The 14,889-nt window shown below is 47.7% G+C and overlaps 1 protein-coding gene across 1 annotated transcript; it reads left to right on the top strand.

Annotated features, from left to right (window-relative positions):
- The first annotated feature begins 8,592 nt into the window (after positions 1-8,592).
- On the top strand, positions 8,593-14,211 carry MRPS23 (mitochondrial ribosomal protein S23). The gene is made up of 5 exons (XM_059908003.1): positions 8,593-8,749; positions 9,564-9,734; positions 11,846-11,923; positions 12,237-12,363; positions 12,725-14,211. The coding sequence occupies exons 1-5, from the start codon at positions 8,706-8,708 to the stop codon at positions 12,875-12,877; spliced, it is 573 nt and encodes a 190-aa protein (XP_059763986.1). The 5' UTR covers positions 8,593-8,705; the 3' UTR covers positions 12,878-14,211.
- Positions 14,212-14,889: the final 678 nt, after the last annotated feature.

Below are 14,889 nucleotides of genomic sequence, written 5' to 3'. Positions count from 1 at the left end.
GAACTCTTAGTTGCAGCATGTGGGATCTAGTTCCCTGACCAGGGATCGAAGCTGGGCCCCTTGCAAAGGGAGCATGGAGTCTTAGCCACTGGACCGCCAGGGAAGTCCCCCCCCCCCCCCATGCTATGTTTGAGTTCAGTGGCCTTTCTCCTTCTGGATAAACAATGCAGGTTCTTCCTGCCTCCCCTACAAAAATGTTCTGCCCCCACCCCTGCCCTGCCCCCAGCCCAGGCAGACGGAGGTGGGCTTGTAAGTTGACGTACCTGGACATCTGGTGATGCTCCAGACCTGGTGTTTGGACCTCAGCAACCCAAGATTATCCTCTCACCCCTGCTCTGTGCATTCTTTACTGATAGCTGTTGATCAGTGTAAATCCCCCCACCGCCAGCATAGCACCAGCACCTGGGACCTTGTTAGAAATGCCAATTCTCAACCCCACCCCAAACTGAGTCAGAAACTCTGGGGGTGCAGCCCAGCAGTCTGTGCTTCTGCTATGCACTGAAGTTCGGGAGCCATGGTGCTAGGTCAGTACCTAGTACTGGCTGCAGAGTAGAATGACCAGAGTAGTTTTAAAAGTCTTGATGCTCAGTACCCTACACCAATTTAATCAGCAGTTATAGGTTGGTTTCTTTGAAAGCGCCTCAGGTAATTCAAGTTCACACTCAAGTTTGCAATCAAGTTTGAGGACCAATACACTAAGCAGTCTGTTAGGTGTTTCATATTAGCCCAATTAATCTTGCCCAATAATGGACACTTTACAGGTGATGAAATGACAATTCAGAAAGGTTAAGTAACTTACCTAACAGCTAGCAAGGTGTGAAGTCAGAAAAGGGGTCAGGGCTGCCTGACTTCAAAACCTGTGCTCCATCCTCTATATCCCTGCTGCTCAAAGTGTGCTCTAGGGACCAGCAGCATTGGCATCGCTCGTGAGCTTATTAGAAATGCATGTTACCAGGCCCTACTCCAGACCTCCTGAATCCGAACCTGGGGTGTATTTGAACAAGGCTTCCAGATGATTCTGATACGTTTGAGAACCACAGTTCTACTACCTTGCTACTCAAAGTTTGGTCTGCGGACCAGCAGCATCTTGATATCCGGGAGCTTGTTAGAAACAGAATTTCCGGCTCTGCTCCAGACCTACTGAACCAGAATGTGCATTTTAAAAAAATCCTCAGTTGTCTTGTATGCACAATAAGGCTTGAGAAACACTGGTTCTCAAACTTGCTGCACACTGGAATCATCTCTGATGCTTGGGTCCCATTCCCAGAGATTCTGGTTTAATTGATTTGGGATTTAGCCTGGGAATCAGATTGTAAAAGCTCCTCAGGTGGGCTTCCCTGATGGCGCAGTGGTTAAGAATCCGCCTGCCAATGCAGGAGACACGGGTTCGAGCCCTGGTCCGGGATGATCCCACATGCCGCGGAGCAACTAAGCCCGTGCGCCACAACTACCGAGCCTGCACTCTAGAGCCCACGAGCCACAACTACTGAGCCCACGCGCCACAACTACTGAAGCCTGTGCGCCTAGAGCACGTGCTCCGCAACAAAAGAAGCCACCGCAATGAGAAGCCTGCGCACCACAACGAAGAGTAGCCCCCGCTCGCCACAACTAGAGAAAGCCTGCGCGCAGCAAGGAAGACCCGACGCAGCCAATACATACATACATATATACATAAATAAATAAAATTTATTAAAAGCTCCTCAGGTGATTCTAATATGTGGCAAAGTTTGAGCACCACTCACTATTATGCCTATTAGTGTAGATGAGGCTGAAGGTGACTGGAACCAGAGAGGTGGGTGTGGGGAAAGAAGGCAAAGAAAGCTTACCAGGTCCAACGGGAGTGCAGAAGATGAAGCCCCTGCTCCATGATGAGTCCCTCCCAGTTGAACAGTGTGTAGAGGACCCAGGAAGGAGTCGGGCTGAGTCAGGTGACTGCCTCAGCCACCCACCTTCACACCATGCTCATCTGCAAATCCTGGGCTCTTGGTATCCACAAGGTGATACTTGCAGATTTATCTTCTGCAAAAATGCTGAGCTGGGCTAACTGAAGTCTGGTCCAGCCAATGCCCCTCCCCCTTTGTATGCTTTGGTGACCTCAGGGCTCAGTCCCAGCTTGAGAGGAGCTCATGGGTCTGGGGAATGCTGTGCCCAGAAGAACTGGCCTGGTTATTACCATGCTGGGGTCTCAACCCTCCCTCTGTTCTCCTGAAGCAACTGGTAAGGGGTTGAGGTTGGAGGAAACACAGGAGAGCTTGGTTTGAAGCAGGCAGGTAAGGTGTGGGACGATGATGCTGAGAGCTGCTTACCAGTGCTTACTGTATGTCAGTCACTTTTCTGGGGTGCTTTACAAACATTATTTTATCCCACAACTATTATATGAAATCAGTATTTATACTCCCATTTCCCAGATCAGGAAACTGAGGCCCAGAGATGTTAAGGTCCTTACTCAGTAACACCATCAGTAAGCAGTAGTACCTCAGTTTGAACCCAGGCAGCTGAACTCCAGAGCTGGTGCCTAAACACTAAGCTATATATTGGGGTGGGGGGAACAGGTGATAAGACTTAGAACCCCTGCATAAATGCAATTTGTAGAGCATGGAAAGGTCCACCTGCTTAAAAACATCTTCAACAGCTTGCCCAGAAGTCACCTATTAGCATTCTTTATCTGATTTTAAAAACAATCTCTTAGCATTTCCATTAAATGGCAAATATGCTACTGAGAGACGCACATGAACCCCTTTTGCCCATTATCACAGCATAGATTAATATTCATTGGATTAGTTGGCTAGACCAGCTGGAGAAAGATTTGGAAGTTTCTGGAGTTGATGGTGGGGTGAGGGGGGGCGGGTTGGGGTGTTGAAGGGGGCTGTGTAGATCTACTGCCACCTGGTGGTGATCTCTCAGAAGTGGCAGTTGCTGGTCACCAAGAGGCCCAAACACCATGTTCCCCGAAGGAAGACCCGAGCACCTGTGTGGCCTGAAGCCAGACAGAGGAAGTTCGCTCTGTTCACATGGTCTTCTGTTTGGTAAAATTTGCAAAGCAAGGATATTTTTGTACCTTTTTTCTTAAAAGGGCCATTGAGATTACATAAGCTTCAGGCCCCACAAAACCAGCATCTACCTGGCCTGTCATTTCTATAAAGAGTCACAGTTCTTTATCAGGCCAGGAGGATTATTCCAGGGACTCTGCAGGGAGGAGTTGTGAAGCTCAGTACAAACTCAGCACGAGCCTGCCTTGCTCTGACCTTGCCATTCAAAGCGTGGTCTGTGGATACAGTGACCAACTGTTCTGGTTTTCCAGGACTGAGTGGTTTCCTGGGATGTGGAACTTTCAATGCTAAAACCAGGAAAGCCCGTGGCAAACTTGGGTGAGTCAATTACTCTATCTGCAGACCAGCAGTGCTGGCGTCAGCCTGGAAGTTTTTTTAGAATGCAGTTTCAGCCCTCACCCCAGAACTACTGGGTCAGAATCTGCATTTTCCAAGAACCCCATGAGCTTCAGGTACACATTAAAGATGGAGGGCTCTGCCTCCCCCAAGAAAAGAAGGGCCTACCCCAGCCCTGAAATGTGTGCCTGCAAGGGTCTCATCTTCTGCTGGGAAAACTCCACAGCGTGGTTCCCACTGGACTTTAATTCTGATAACAAAAGGCCGGACCTAGCTGGCTCCTGTTTCCTTGGCTACAACAGGAGCCACAGTGATACAGACCACCCAGGGCAGGTAGGCACAAAGTGCTTCTCTCTCCTCTGCCTGAACTGGATTCTCCTTGGGGGCAAGGCTGCTGTTTGCTGAAGAAATGAATGGGCAGTCATGTGAAAATGCCTTGAGGGAATTCCCTGGTGGTCCAGTGGATAGGATTCCACATTTTCGCTGCTGAGGGCCTGCGTTCAATCCCTGAAAAAAGAAAGAAAGAAAATGCCTTGAAAATTGTTAGATGAGATTTAATTGTAGGTGTGATTGAATACATTGTGATCTGTTGCTCTTAGGCATGGAATGGTCAGAAATTATCATCATTACTCCTATTTATTGAGCAATTACTATACACCAGGCACAGTTTTGAGCACTCTACAAGTATTAACCCACTGGTACTAACTACACTGGTTAACTCACTGGTTAACTATAGGTATTAACAAGGCTATGTGGTGGGTGCTATGATGATGCCCATTTCACAGAAGACAAGCTGAGGCTCAGAGGTTTATAAAAGGGATCTATCCTATCAGTGAGGCACAGAGGACAGCCAGAACGGGAAGTGACCAGGGGCCTGATGGGGTGGAGGATTGCTTCCATTCAACCACAGCTTTCTCCGTATGGGTGTATCCAGGGAAGGCCTCCAGGAAGGAAGGCAGCAAAGGAGGGCTGAGGTCACTGCATCCTCATTTGCTCTAACTTGGTTTTATTTCTCCATGCTGTTCAACTAGAAAATTCTTTCTATGAGCCAGCTCTGGGCCAAGCACCAGGCTGGGTGTGGGGAGGCAGAGATAAGAGTCCTGGTTGCTGCCTCAAAGAGGCCCAGCTAGACAGACTCAGACAAGCAGACAGTTACAACAGCAGGCCTGCAAAGTGAGAGAGAGAAGCTGAGGGAGCCAGCAGGTCCCGGGGGCACATGCATGCAGTCTGGCTGAGTGTGTGCTGGGGCTGAAGCGCCTTCCCGACTGACTGTTGAAAGGAAGTGGAGGTGTGGGCCTCCAAGGAGGGAGGGTCTGGGCCAGGGGACAAACAGCATGGAGGTGAGAGGAGGCACTCCTGCCTCTTCCTTGAAGAACTCCCCCCTCCGTGCCCTTCCTCTTCTTGGGCCCTGTCCTGTGGATTGAATATATATTACTGCTTTCCTCCCCTTTTAAAGCAACATCTAACTGCTCTCTGGTCCTGGCTCTCTGCCAAAGGCGAGTAGCAGTATTCATGATTTCATCAGCATGCTGGGGGGTTCACTTGCCAAAGCTCTTCTGCTATTGGAGATGCTCTTGTTCTTTTTGTCAGACAGACTCCTGGGCACTAATTACAAAGATGTGGGCAGACCGTAGGGAAGCCGCAAGGGTTGGCCTAGACCCTACGGGTGGTACAGCGGGGCACAGTTGGCCGTCTCTAGGCCTGAAGAGAAGGGAGGAGACTGGAACCTGGGGAGAGAGCTGGGTGTGAAGAGGCCGCCCTGCAGATCTAAGACTTTACGGTCCTGGATTGTATAGGGAGGAGGGGTGGGAATGACTTCTGTCTCCTCCTTCTTCCCAGTCCCCGGCCAATGCCTCCCATTGGTGAAACAGAGGGCAAGGGGCTGGAGGATGCAGTCCTAGAAGTCAGCCTCCGGGGGGCGGAAGCAGAGCTGGGTGAAGAAGGGCACAGAGTGGGTGTGGCTCTGGGCAGGCAAATGGAAGCTATTCACTGTCAGTTCTTATTGATCAATGTTGTGGGCTGAATGGTGTCCCTCCAAAATCCATACATTGAGGTCCTAACCCCCAGTACCTCAGGATGTGACTGTGTTTGGAGATAGCATCTTTAAAGAGGTATTTAAGTAAAAATGAGGTCATTAGTTTGGGCCCAAATCCAATATGACTGGAGTCATAAGAAGAGGACATGGACACACACAGAGGGAAGACCGTGTGAAGACACACGGAGAAGACAGCCATCTACAAACCGGGGAGAGAGGCCTCTGAAGAAACTAGCCCTGCCAACACCTTGATCTCTCTCTGACTTCCAGCCTCCAGAACTGTGAGACAATAGATTTCTGTTGTTTAAGCCATTCAGTCTGTGGTATTTTGTTATGGCAGCCCTAGCTACCCAATAGTCAATAAGCTATTCAGCACGGAACTTATCAATTATGCATTTGCCTCTCTGTCTCCCCCTCTGGACAGCCAGCTTCTCCAGGACTCAGCACAGGGTCAGGTAGGTGCCGAAATGTTTGTGGGATGAATGGATCATTTAGCAAGAAAATAAAACATTAAGGCGATCTATGAAATATCATCAAAATGGTGCAGTCTCAGGTGGCAATCAGTGGATTACAGGACACAACAGCAGAAGTGATGCTGTAACAGCCACTAGACTTGCCCGTTACAAGCACATACTATGTGATAGGCACTGTGATGCGTGCTTTACATGAATGATCGCTTTTACTCTGACAATGAGCAGACACTGCCAGATGTTACATGGGGAAAGAGAGGCTTGAAAAGTTACATAAGTGCCCAACATGACAGGATTAGTGGGCACATCTACAGTGTGATGCAGTGGGACAAAATGGGGCCAAGCGGTAGTGTGGAAGGAATATGACCTTCTGGAGAGTTTACAAGCTCTATTCCTTTATCTGTAAGATTGTCAGGACATGATCTATGGCCTCAGGTAGCTGAACTATTGAAGGAGATAATCCAGGTCCCTGGTGCGGTGCATGGCATGAGTGCATCAGCTTCTTGCAGCTTTGAGAGACCCGGGTGAGAAGACAGAAAACCTCTACTGTCCATTCTGCCGGCCCCCAGCTCCCTCCTACGTGATGAATGAATGCTCCCTGGGATGCAACTTCCTGTTGCAGGTTGAGGGTTCCCAATCCATCTTTGCTCCCACATCTCCATGGCTCCTTACACTACCCACCAACGTTCCGTTCTCAGTCACAGAAGCATGAAATAGGATGCTGGAGGGGAAACTTGAAAGGCTCAGAAGAGGAAGGGACTTCCCCAAGAAGATCTAGAGAGAAAACTGCCGCCTTGCAATTCCTCCCCCATCGAGCGTTTGGGTCTTTGGCTCCCCTCCCTGAACTTGGAATAAGCCCTTCCAATTCTTTAGCAGCGGTAACTGGGTAACAGCAGTGGCCTACAGGGCAGGCCTGAGTGGGAGAAGGGAAGTGTGTCTGTGGTCTGGGCTGGCAGCTAGTTCTTACTTGGACGGAATTAGAAACTTGTTTTGAAGCCTGGGAAGACTATATTTAGCTGCTAGTATGTTTGCTCTCCCTAGAGCAAAGTCTTGTAGACCTGCCTAGGACTCCACGCTTGGCCCAGCGGCCAGAGCTGTGCTCTCTCTTCCCTGCTCCAGAGGGTCCTGAGGCAGCAGTGAAACCCACCTGTCGGCCCTCGGCCTCAGATCACCCTGTCCCCTGCCCCTGGGGCCAGTTGTGCCTGACTTCCTCAGCCCATCAGTCTCCAGCCAGAGGCACGGCTGAGGAGGCATTGTGGGGTCCTAGAAAGTGCCCAGGTGGGGCTGGAAGCCTGGCTCTGTCAGTTACCTATCAGACAAGTTACTTAACCCCCTGTGGCCTCACATTCTCATCTATAATGGGGATAACAACAGCCAGTTGTGGGTAGGTGTGTGGATTCGGTGAGAGAACACAAGCAAGCGTTAACTGCTCGTCAGACATCCCCCCCTCCACCTCACCAGCCTCCCAGAGAGCAGGGAGGACTCTGGGATGACTTGACATTCTTTCTTGATGACAAAGATAATGGGCTCCCGGAAGATATTGTGTGTGTATGTGATTCAGAACATTTCACTGGATTAAACAGTTCAAAAATGAATACAAACTCTTCACAGGTCAAACTCTGAGGGATACATAAAGAAAAAAAAATTCTCCCTTCCCCTCCTGCAATCTCACTGGAGATGATCAATGTTCACAGCCGTGGGTGCCTTTCCACATAGTTTCTATCCTCATACAAACACGTCTAAAAGATTTCTTTTTTCTTTCGATTAAAGACGCTTCTCTGCGATTTCATTTAACAATAAGTCGTAGGCATTCATCTAGGTCAATACGTATGGATCTAGCTCGTTCATTTCAATAGCTGCATAGGACTCCATAGATTATATGAAGCATAATTTTCCAGCCATCTCCCATTCGATGGATGGGAGGGTGCATTACAAACAATGCTGCAATGACGCTCTCTGCACAAATATCCTCATGAAATTGTGTTTTAATTTCTATGGGGTACTTTACCCAAAGTATGACTGTTGGGCCAAAAGGTTATCCTGAGAGGATACTTCCCCAGACTTTTGAGTTTCCTTCCCGGAATTTGTTTGTTCCGGACACTTTCACTCTTCAAGCTCAAAGGAACAGCTAGCTAGCGACGCCTCCCGGGGAGAAAACACTAGCTGCCCGCAGCATCCCTATTAGAGCGCGTGCAGGTGGCGCTCCAGGGCCAAAGGGTTTAGTGGGGAGCGCTAAACAGTAGGAGACGGAGGACGGAGGCTTGGGCTCTAGGGTGACCCTGGGCAGGCGACGTTCCTCCCTGGACCTCAGTTTCCTTCCGCGCAGTCTTTGACTCCAACCAAAATTAGGTGCAGCCCTGACCTAGAGCTGGTGACCTCTTATCTCTGCCTTACGAATTCCTAGACTAGTTGGCTCTCCCACGACGTAGGCTGCGCCTCCCTCCTCCCTCCCCATCATCTTCCCTCCGCACGGCCCGCTCTTCTCGGGCGGAGTTGGCTCAGTAAGGCTAGAAAGGGTAAAGCAACCACCACAATTAACCCCTCCCCTGGATCGGTCATTTATTGCTTCTGCCGGGCTTTGGCTCGCTCCCTCCCTGGAGGCTCGGCTATCGAGTGCTCCTGTCTGAACCTGGCATGTAGCCGATGGCGTGCCGATGCGGCCATCCTTTGCTTCTGCCTGGCTCCGCCCTCCCGTTGGGGCCGGGGCGGTAGCCCAGAGATCCGCGGCTCGGCCCGCGACTTACAGTCACTTTTCTTGTTGCGGGCGCTTCCGGTTCCGGTACGAGGAGCCGCACGGGATCCGAGGCGCCGGGCATGGCGGGGAGCCGCCTGGAAACCGTGGGGAGCATTTTCTCGCGGTGCGTGCTCGGAGCCGGGGTGGGCCGTGGGCGCCTCTCCTTTTTACGCCGTTTCTTGGGTGGGTCTGAGTCCGGCCAGGCCTCTCTTGTGCTCTCTCCTGTTTCTGAAGAATTGTGCTTGACTGCGTCACCCCTTGAATTTCTTACCTCTCACGTTCAAGATCGCACCTCTCCGCTCCCCGAGTGGAGGTCTCTAGGAAGAAGATGGGAGGAAGGGGCTGATGGGCCTGGCGGGACCGTCTTTGCATTTTCCTTGACGGGACGGGGATGGGGCGAGGGGGGTGGGACGCACATAAGAAGGTGGAAGGATTAACTCCCGAGCACTGTTAGGTTGGTTTGGAATGATGGAAACATCTTACCTGTAGGTAGGGGACCTCCTGCTCTGCCCTCCTTCCGGTTGTCTTCCGGACTCTGTGACCCCGCCGGTGTCCCAGGCTGCGGCTACACTGATTCTCTGACTGACCTTGGTTCTTTTTTTAAAATTAATTAATTTATTTTTGGCTGCAGTGGGTCTTATTGCTGTGCGCTGGTTTTTTTCTAGTTGCGGCGAGCGGGGGCTGTTCTTCGTTGTGGTGCGCGGGCTTCTCATTGCGGCGGCTTCTCTTGTTGGCGGAGCACGGGCTCTAGGCGCCCGGGCTTCAGTAGTGTGGCACGTGGGCTCAGTAGTTGTGGCACACGGGCTTAGTTGCTCCGTGGCATGTGGGATCTTCCCGGACCAGGGCTCGAACGGGTGTCTCCTTCATTGGCAGGCGGATTCTTAACCACTGTGCCACCAGGGAAGTCCTCTGACCTTCGTTCTTTACCCTTCCTTCAGGACGCGGGACCTGATTCGGGCTGGTGTGTTGAAGGAGAAGCCCCTCTGGTTTGACATATATAATGCTTTCCCCCCACTGAGGGAGCCAGTCTTCCGAAGGCCCCGCTTGCGATACGGCAAAGCTAAAGCTCACATCCAGGATATCTTCTACCACGAGGATCGGATTAGAGCGTGAGTGCCGGGCCCGTATGGTGGACCGGAGGCTGCAGAACTTGAGAAGGAAAGGTTTAGCCAGCAGTCTGGCAACTTAAATAGGAATTGAGTCTGGGCTTGCTCTGTGGAGCCCCGGTCTTGTCTATCTAGCCGGATTAGGGAATCAGAGCCCCTCCCCCATGTGAGAGAAGCAGAAGTTCAGAGAAGTAGAATCTGGAGCCCAGCAACTGACTGATCATTGCAATGATAGCTACCTGTTTCTGCACATCTGTTTGGTGCTGGCACCATGCTAAGCCCTTAACCAACGTTATCCCATTTAGGTCTTACTTCAGCCCTGCAAGGTCGGTATCCTCGTCTGCATTTTAGTCATGAGAACAATGAGGCTCAAGGTCAACTTACTGGGAATTCACTGACAAAGCCCTTTCCCTCAAATACGGATGTCAGTTAGTTTTTAGTATCCAGAGTGTGTGCAGTTTCTTTTCTCTTTAAATGTTAAGATCAGAGATTGTGCCTAATTGAAATTAATACACATCCCTTATTCTTACCCCTATTCCTGGATGTAAGAAAACAATTTATAAAGTCATTTTCTCTATTGAGGTCCAGGCACCTTTCACTTGAGGAATCTTTTTTTTTTTTTTCCCTCCCAGAACACTCCTTTGAGGTAGGAGAACAAGTATGTTCTGGCTGTACTTGGAAATTTTCAGAGATCTTTGGGGCATTAAATACTTTTTCAGTACTTTTCTGCTCAGGTCTATTGCATGCTCTCGGTCAGGATGCTTTCAAGGTCATTTACACATTAAAATCATTTGTGCTTCTACTGTGTGTGTAGCAGTGGAACTGGGTGATGGTCACTGGAGAATGTGGAATATTTTACTGCTTCCTCTTTTATTGCTGTTAAGACCAAAATAATAACACCTTATACTTAAATAGTTTTTTGAACCTTTATCTTTTTGGCCTTTTTTTTTTTTTTTTTTTGGTGTTTTTGATATTTTTAAGAACTTATAACAACAAAATAAATTTCAGGTTTATCAAAACCTAAATGTAAAAAGTGAAGTCGTAAAAGTTCTAGAAGAAACTATGGGATAATTTAAAAAATAATCTCAGTGGTAAAAGCCTACCTAAGCATGATATAAAAACCCAGAAGCCATAGATGAAAATATTAAAATTTCTGCACACAAAAACTACCATAAGCAAAATCAAAAGTCAGGTGACATACTGGGAAAAAATTTTGCAACATGTATGACAGAGGGCTAATTTCCTGTTTATATTGCTATAAAGTTTGCTTATGAGTCAATAAGAGAAAGACCAAAAGGAAAAATAGGCAAAGAACGTGGACAGGTCACAGAAAAGGAAATTCATTTGCTTTTAAACATGAAAAGATGTTCAACCTGTTTCATAAGAAAAGCAAAACTACAGTGAATTATAATATTTCACCTGTCAAATGGACAAAGATCAGAAAGTCGAAAGATGTAATTAGGTGCGGGTATGGAGAAATAGGCGGTCTCCTGCCTTCCCAGTGTAGGTGTAAGTTGGCACAGCCCCTTTGGCAAGCATTCTGGCAATTTGCAAGGCCAAATTACAAAGGCACATACCTTGACCCAGCAATGCCATTTTTATGAAATTATTCCACAGGCTTATTTGCACGGTACACTAAGAAATATAGATAAAGGTAATCATTGCAACACTGTCTAAAGTAGCAAAGGACTAGAAACAATCTACGTGCCCTGATTTGAAATGATCTCTGAGAAATAGTAAAAAGGCAAGATGTGTTTACCATCCTTGGGGTTAAACAGTGTGGCTGGGGACAGGGAATGATAGATGCCTGTTTGGTTGTATAGTGATAGAACATTCCTGGGTGGATACACAAGAAGCAGGTTAGTGTTGCTTAAGGGGACGGGAACTGGGCGTTTAGGGTACAGAGGTGAGGAGGAGTGTTACTTTTCACTGGATACCTTTCTGTAACATTTGATGTATTTACCATGTGCATGCATTGCTTATTTAAAACGAACAAAAAAGGTCTGTAGGTCACGTTATACTCAATTACTCAGGGCCCAGCAGTTATTCTTCCCTCCATTCTTGGCCATGATCTATAACTGGAGATTTATATGGTGGTGTTTTGTACTTTCTAGGAAATTTTATTCAACCTATGGATCTGGTCAAAAAGCTTTTGATCTGTTCAATCCAAACTTCAAGTCTACCTGTCAACGGTAAGCCATTCCACAAGTCTTTGGTTACCTTTCTTTTTTTAGGATTTAATTGTCAATTTGAGGAGTTTTGTTGCATTCCACTTGAGGAAAAAGATGTTCCTATAGGAAGATCTCTTTTTTTTTTTAATTAACTCTTTTTTCTTTTTTTAAACCATAGGTCCTTGTTGGTTATCTGTTTTAAATAGAGCAGTGTGTACGTGTCAATCCCAGACTCCCCAGGAAGTTCTCTTAAGGGAATACTCGGGACTCTGTAATAGCATGTCTTGACAACTCTCAATATACAGACTGAAGATGTGACTGCTTGGAATTCTAGGTTTGTGGAGAAGTACATTGAGCTACAGAAACTTGGAGAAACAGATGAAGAGAAGTTATTTGTGGAAGCAGGGAAGGCTTTATTGGCAGAAGGTGTCATTTTAAGACGAGTAGGAGAAGCAAGGACTGTGAGTATTTTATTAGCAAAACTGTTACTAGGATTGGTTGTCTGTTTGTCAGAGGTTAAAGGAAGACTAGGTTTTCTTTCCCCAACCGTGGCTCCAGGTCAAATACTGTTAGATTGAATAGACTAGAATTTTGTGGTAAGGACTGCTGCTTGGAACAAGTGAGTCGTCATGAGGGCTTTTAAAATCGTGGTTCTGTAGAGACTTTTATCATGTTTATTATTTGTTGTAATCAAATTTGACCTGAGATATTAATGTTAGATTTTTGAGTCGGTGATAGAATGTGCTAGTCATATAGCTTCAGCTGATTAATTGAGTGAAAGTCATAACATCTGTGTGACATACTTATATCTGGTCTTTTAAGCAACAGGATGGTAGTCACATTTCTTGGAAACCTGAACCCATGGGTATCGAGCCCCATACTGCGTTGGAGGAGAACCAGTCTCTGAAAGAAGATCCACAGGCCCAGCATTTGGGGGCACCTGGAGAACAGTCGACAGGCCTCTCACCTCCCTGAAGAACTTGTATGCTGTGTATACTGACATCCAAACTGGATTCACTACATGAATGTTGTACTATTTTTAACAGTTGAACTGTGTAAATGTTTCTTGATCTCTAAGGCATCATGTTTGCCTTCTTTTGGTTCCCACTTCTAGGTTGTCATAAAGCTCTGTATCATGGTTTGAAGAAGCAGTTAGGTGAACTTTTTTGTTAGGGCGGTATTAAACAAAGAATTCCTTGGTGCTTATAAAGTAAATTTACTTTAAAATTGTAAATAGCATGAGGAAACCTTTGTAAGTATTGTTTGAATGGGACTCATTCTGAGTAGGTTTGCTTGGAGTTTTGTGTTCACATTTGATTCTCTGGTATGTTTCTCTTCTCTTCATCCATCAGGCTTTTACTTGCACATCAGGTGTGGTTCCCTGGCCAACTGTGTCTGCAGCTAATCTTTGTACTTTTTGCTTGAGAGGCCAGGCTGACTTGTGCTTTGCAGTAAGCATGAGGACCTATCATTGATGATGGACCAAGGCCAAAACTATGACTTTAATCTCATGGATTGAGTGCTGGAGATGGTTAGCATAGACCTGCAGGTAGTAGGCTGCTCAGGAAAGATTTGTTGAGTGAATGAATGATTACATCCAGCTGAAGACTGAATTCAGATGACTTCTCTGTAGGTAACTGGGTTGCCAAGAGGGATGACGCTCTTCACCGGCGTCCACCTTCCTCCCTGGTGTCAGGGTGTGCTTACGAGTTTTTACCGACTCTCCTGCTTTCTTCATTTCCTTATCTTTTACTGAATAAGTAAAACACCCTTCAGCTATTAGTTTTCAGCTATCAGTAATTTGCTGCTCCAGAAACTTCTTACTTTAAAACTTGTGTAGCTTTTCCCCCCTGTTCCTGTGTGCAGTCTCTTCTGTCTCCTGGCACGTCAAGGGCGGGGCCCACGCCCCACAGACTGTACACCTTGCACATGGTGCTCAGGTAATGGAAGGTCAGTGAGTACATGAGGCAAAAGCCATTCTCAGCGATGCTGCTTCTCCCCCCCACCTTTATCACTGTTGTACAATTCCTCTTGTTTAGGGAATGCTTTACATTTAGATGGGGAAGTAAATTACATCCATTCAACATTAGGCAACCACTGGGTGCCGGACACTGGGCCTGGCCTTGGGAGGAAGACTTCGGCAGGTGGAGGGGTTGGCTCTGTCTCAGAGGAACGATCGTGGCTCCCTCATTCTCAGAAACCTCATCTTTCTGGGATTTAAAAGGTGGTTTCTTTGTCAGAGTAATGAAAACGTTTAAAAAAATTATTTGTTGCATAATTAAAAAGTTATACATGCTCATGGTTCAGAATTTGAAGGTGAAAAGTCAATCTCCTTTCCACTCCTGTCCCCTGGCCCTCCCATTTTCCCTTCCCTGGGGCCACCACTATCACCTTTCTTTCCAGAAATAATTTTGAGTGTGTACAGGGGGACACAACGTATACTGTTCTGTACCTTGTTTTCCAGTTAATGTCTCAGAGATCCTTCGTATGGACACGTAGCAAACCTTGAGGTTGAACCTCAGTGATCAAAGCATAGTCAAAGGGAACGTCATTGTGAGCAGCTGAGTGGCGGGTGCCAGTTCACACACAGCCGGGTTGGGCTGCACGATACGAGGAGAGGTCTGCGTGCTGCGGGGCTGGGTTGGGAGCGTGCTCCCGCCTTCCCTGTCCCCAACCCCGAGCCAGAGAGAGAACCCAGGAGCCCCAGCGCCCCAAATAGAAGGATCCCTGAACAGCCACCCCCCTCCCCACTGGCAGCTGCTAGGGCGGTGGGTGACCAACGTCTAGGCTTCTGAGAAAGCCAGGATGGGAAATCTTTAAAAAGAAAAAAATAAAACATTGTCAAAGGTGTGAAGCTTCCTTGGGGAATTCAGAACTCTTCCCATGGTCAGTGTGGGTAAAAGCCATCACCAGGTCCCTCTAGTGTTTGGAGAGAATGGAGGTGTGACCTCATTCTTGGCTTTAAGGAGCTTAAAATCTAGTTGGGA

Source organism: Balaenoptera ricei, chromosome 20 (assembly GCF_028023285.1).
Source record: "Balaenoptera ricei isolate mBalRic1 chromosome 20, mBalRic1.hap2, whole genome shotgun sequence".
Lineage (NCBI taxonomy): Eukaryota > Metazoa > Chordata > Mammalia > Artiodactyla > Balaenopteridae > Balaenoptera > Balaenoptera ricei.
Note: the sequence above shows the minus strand (reverse complement) of the source record. Positions and strands in the feature narration are given on the sequence as shown.

Coding starts and splice junctions, on each gene's coding strand:
- MRPS23 (XM_059908003.1), top strand. CDS start 8,706: ATGGCGGGGAGCCGCCTGGAAACCGTGGGGAGCATTTTCTCGCG. Junction 8,750..9,563: donor GTGGGGAGCATTTTCTCGCG/GTGCGTGCTCGG, acceptor CCCTTCCTTCAG/GACGCGGGACCTGATTCGGG. Junction 11,924..12,236: donor TTCAAGTCTACCTGTCAACG/GTAAGCCATTCC, acceptor TTGGAATTCTAG/GTTTGTGGAGAAGTACATTG.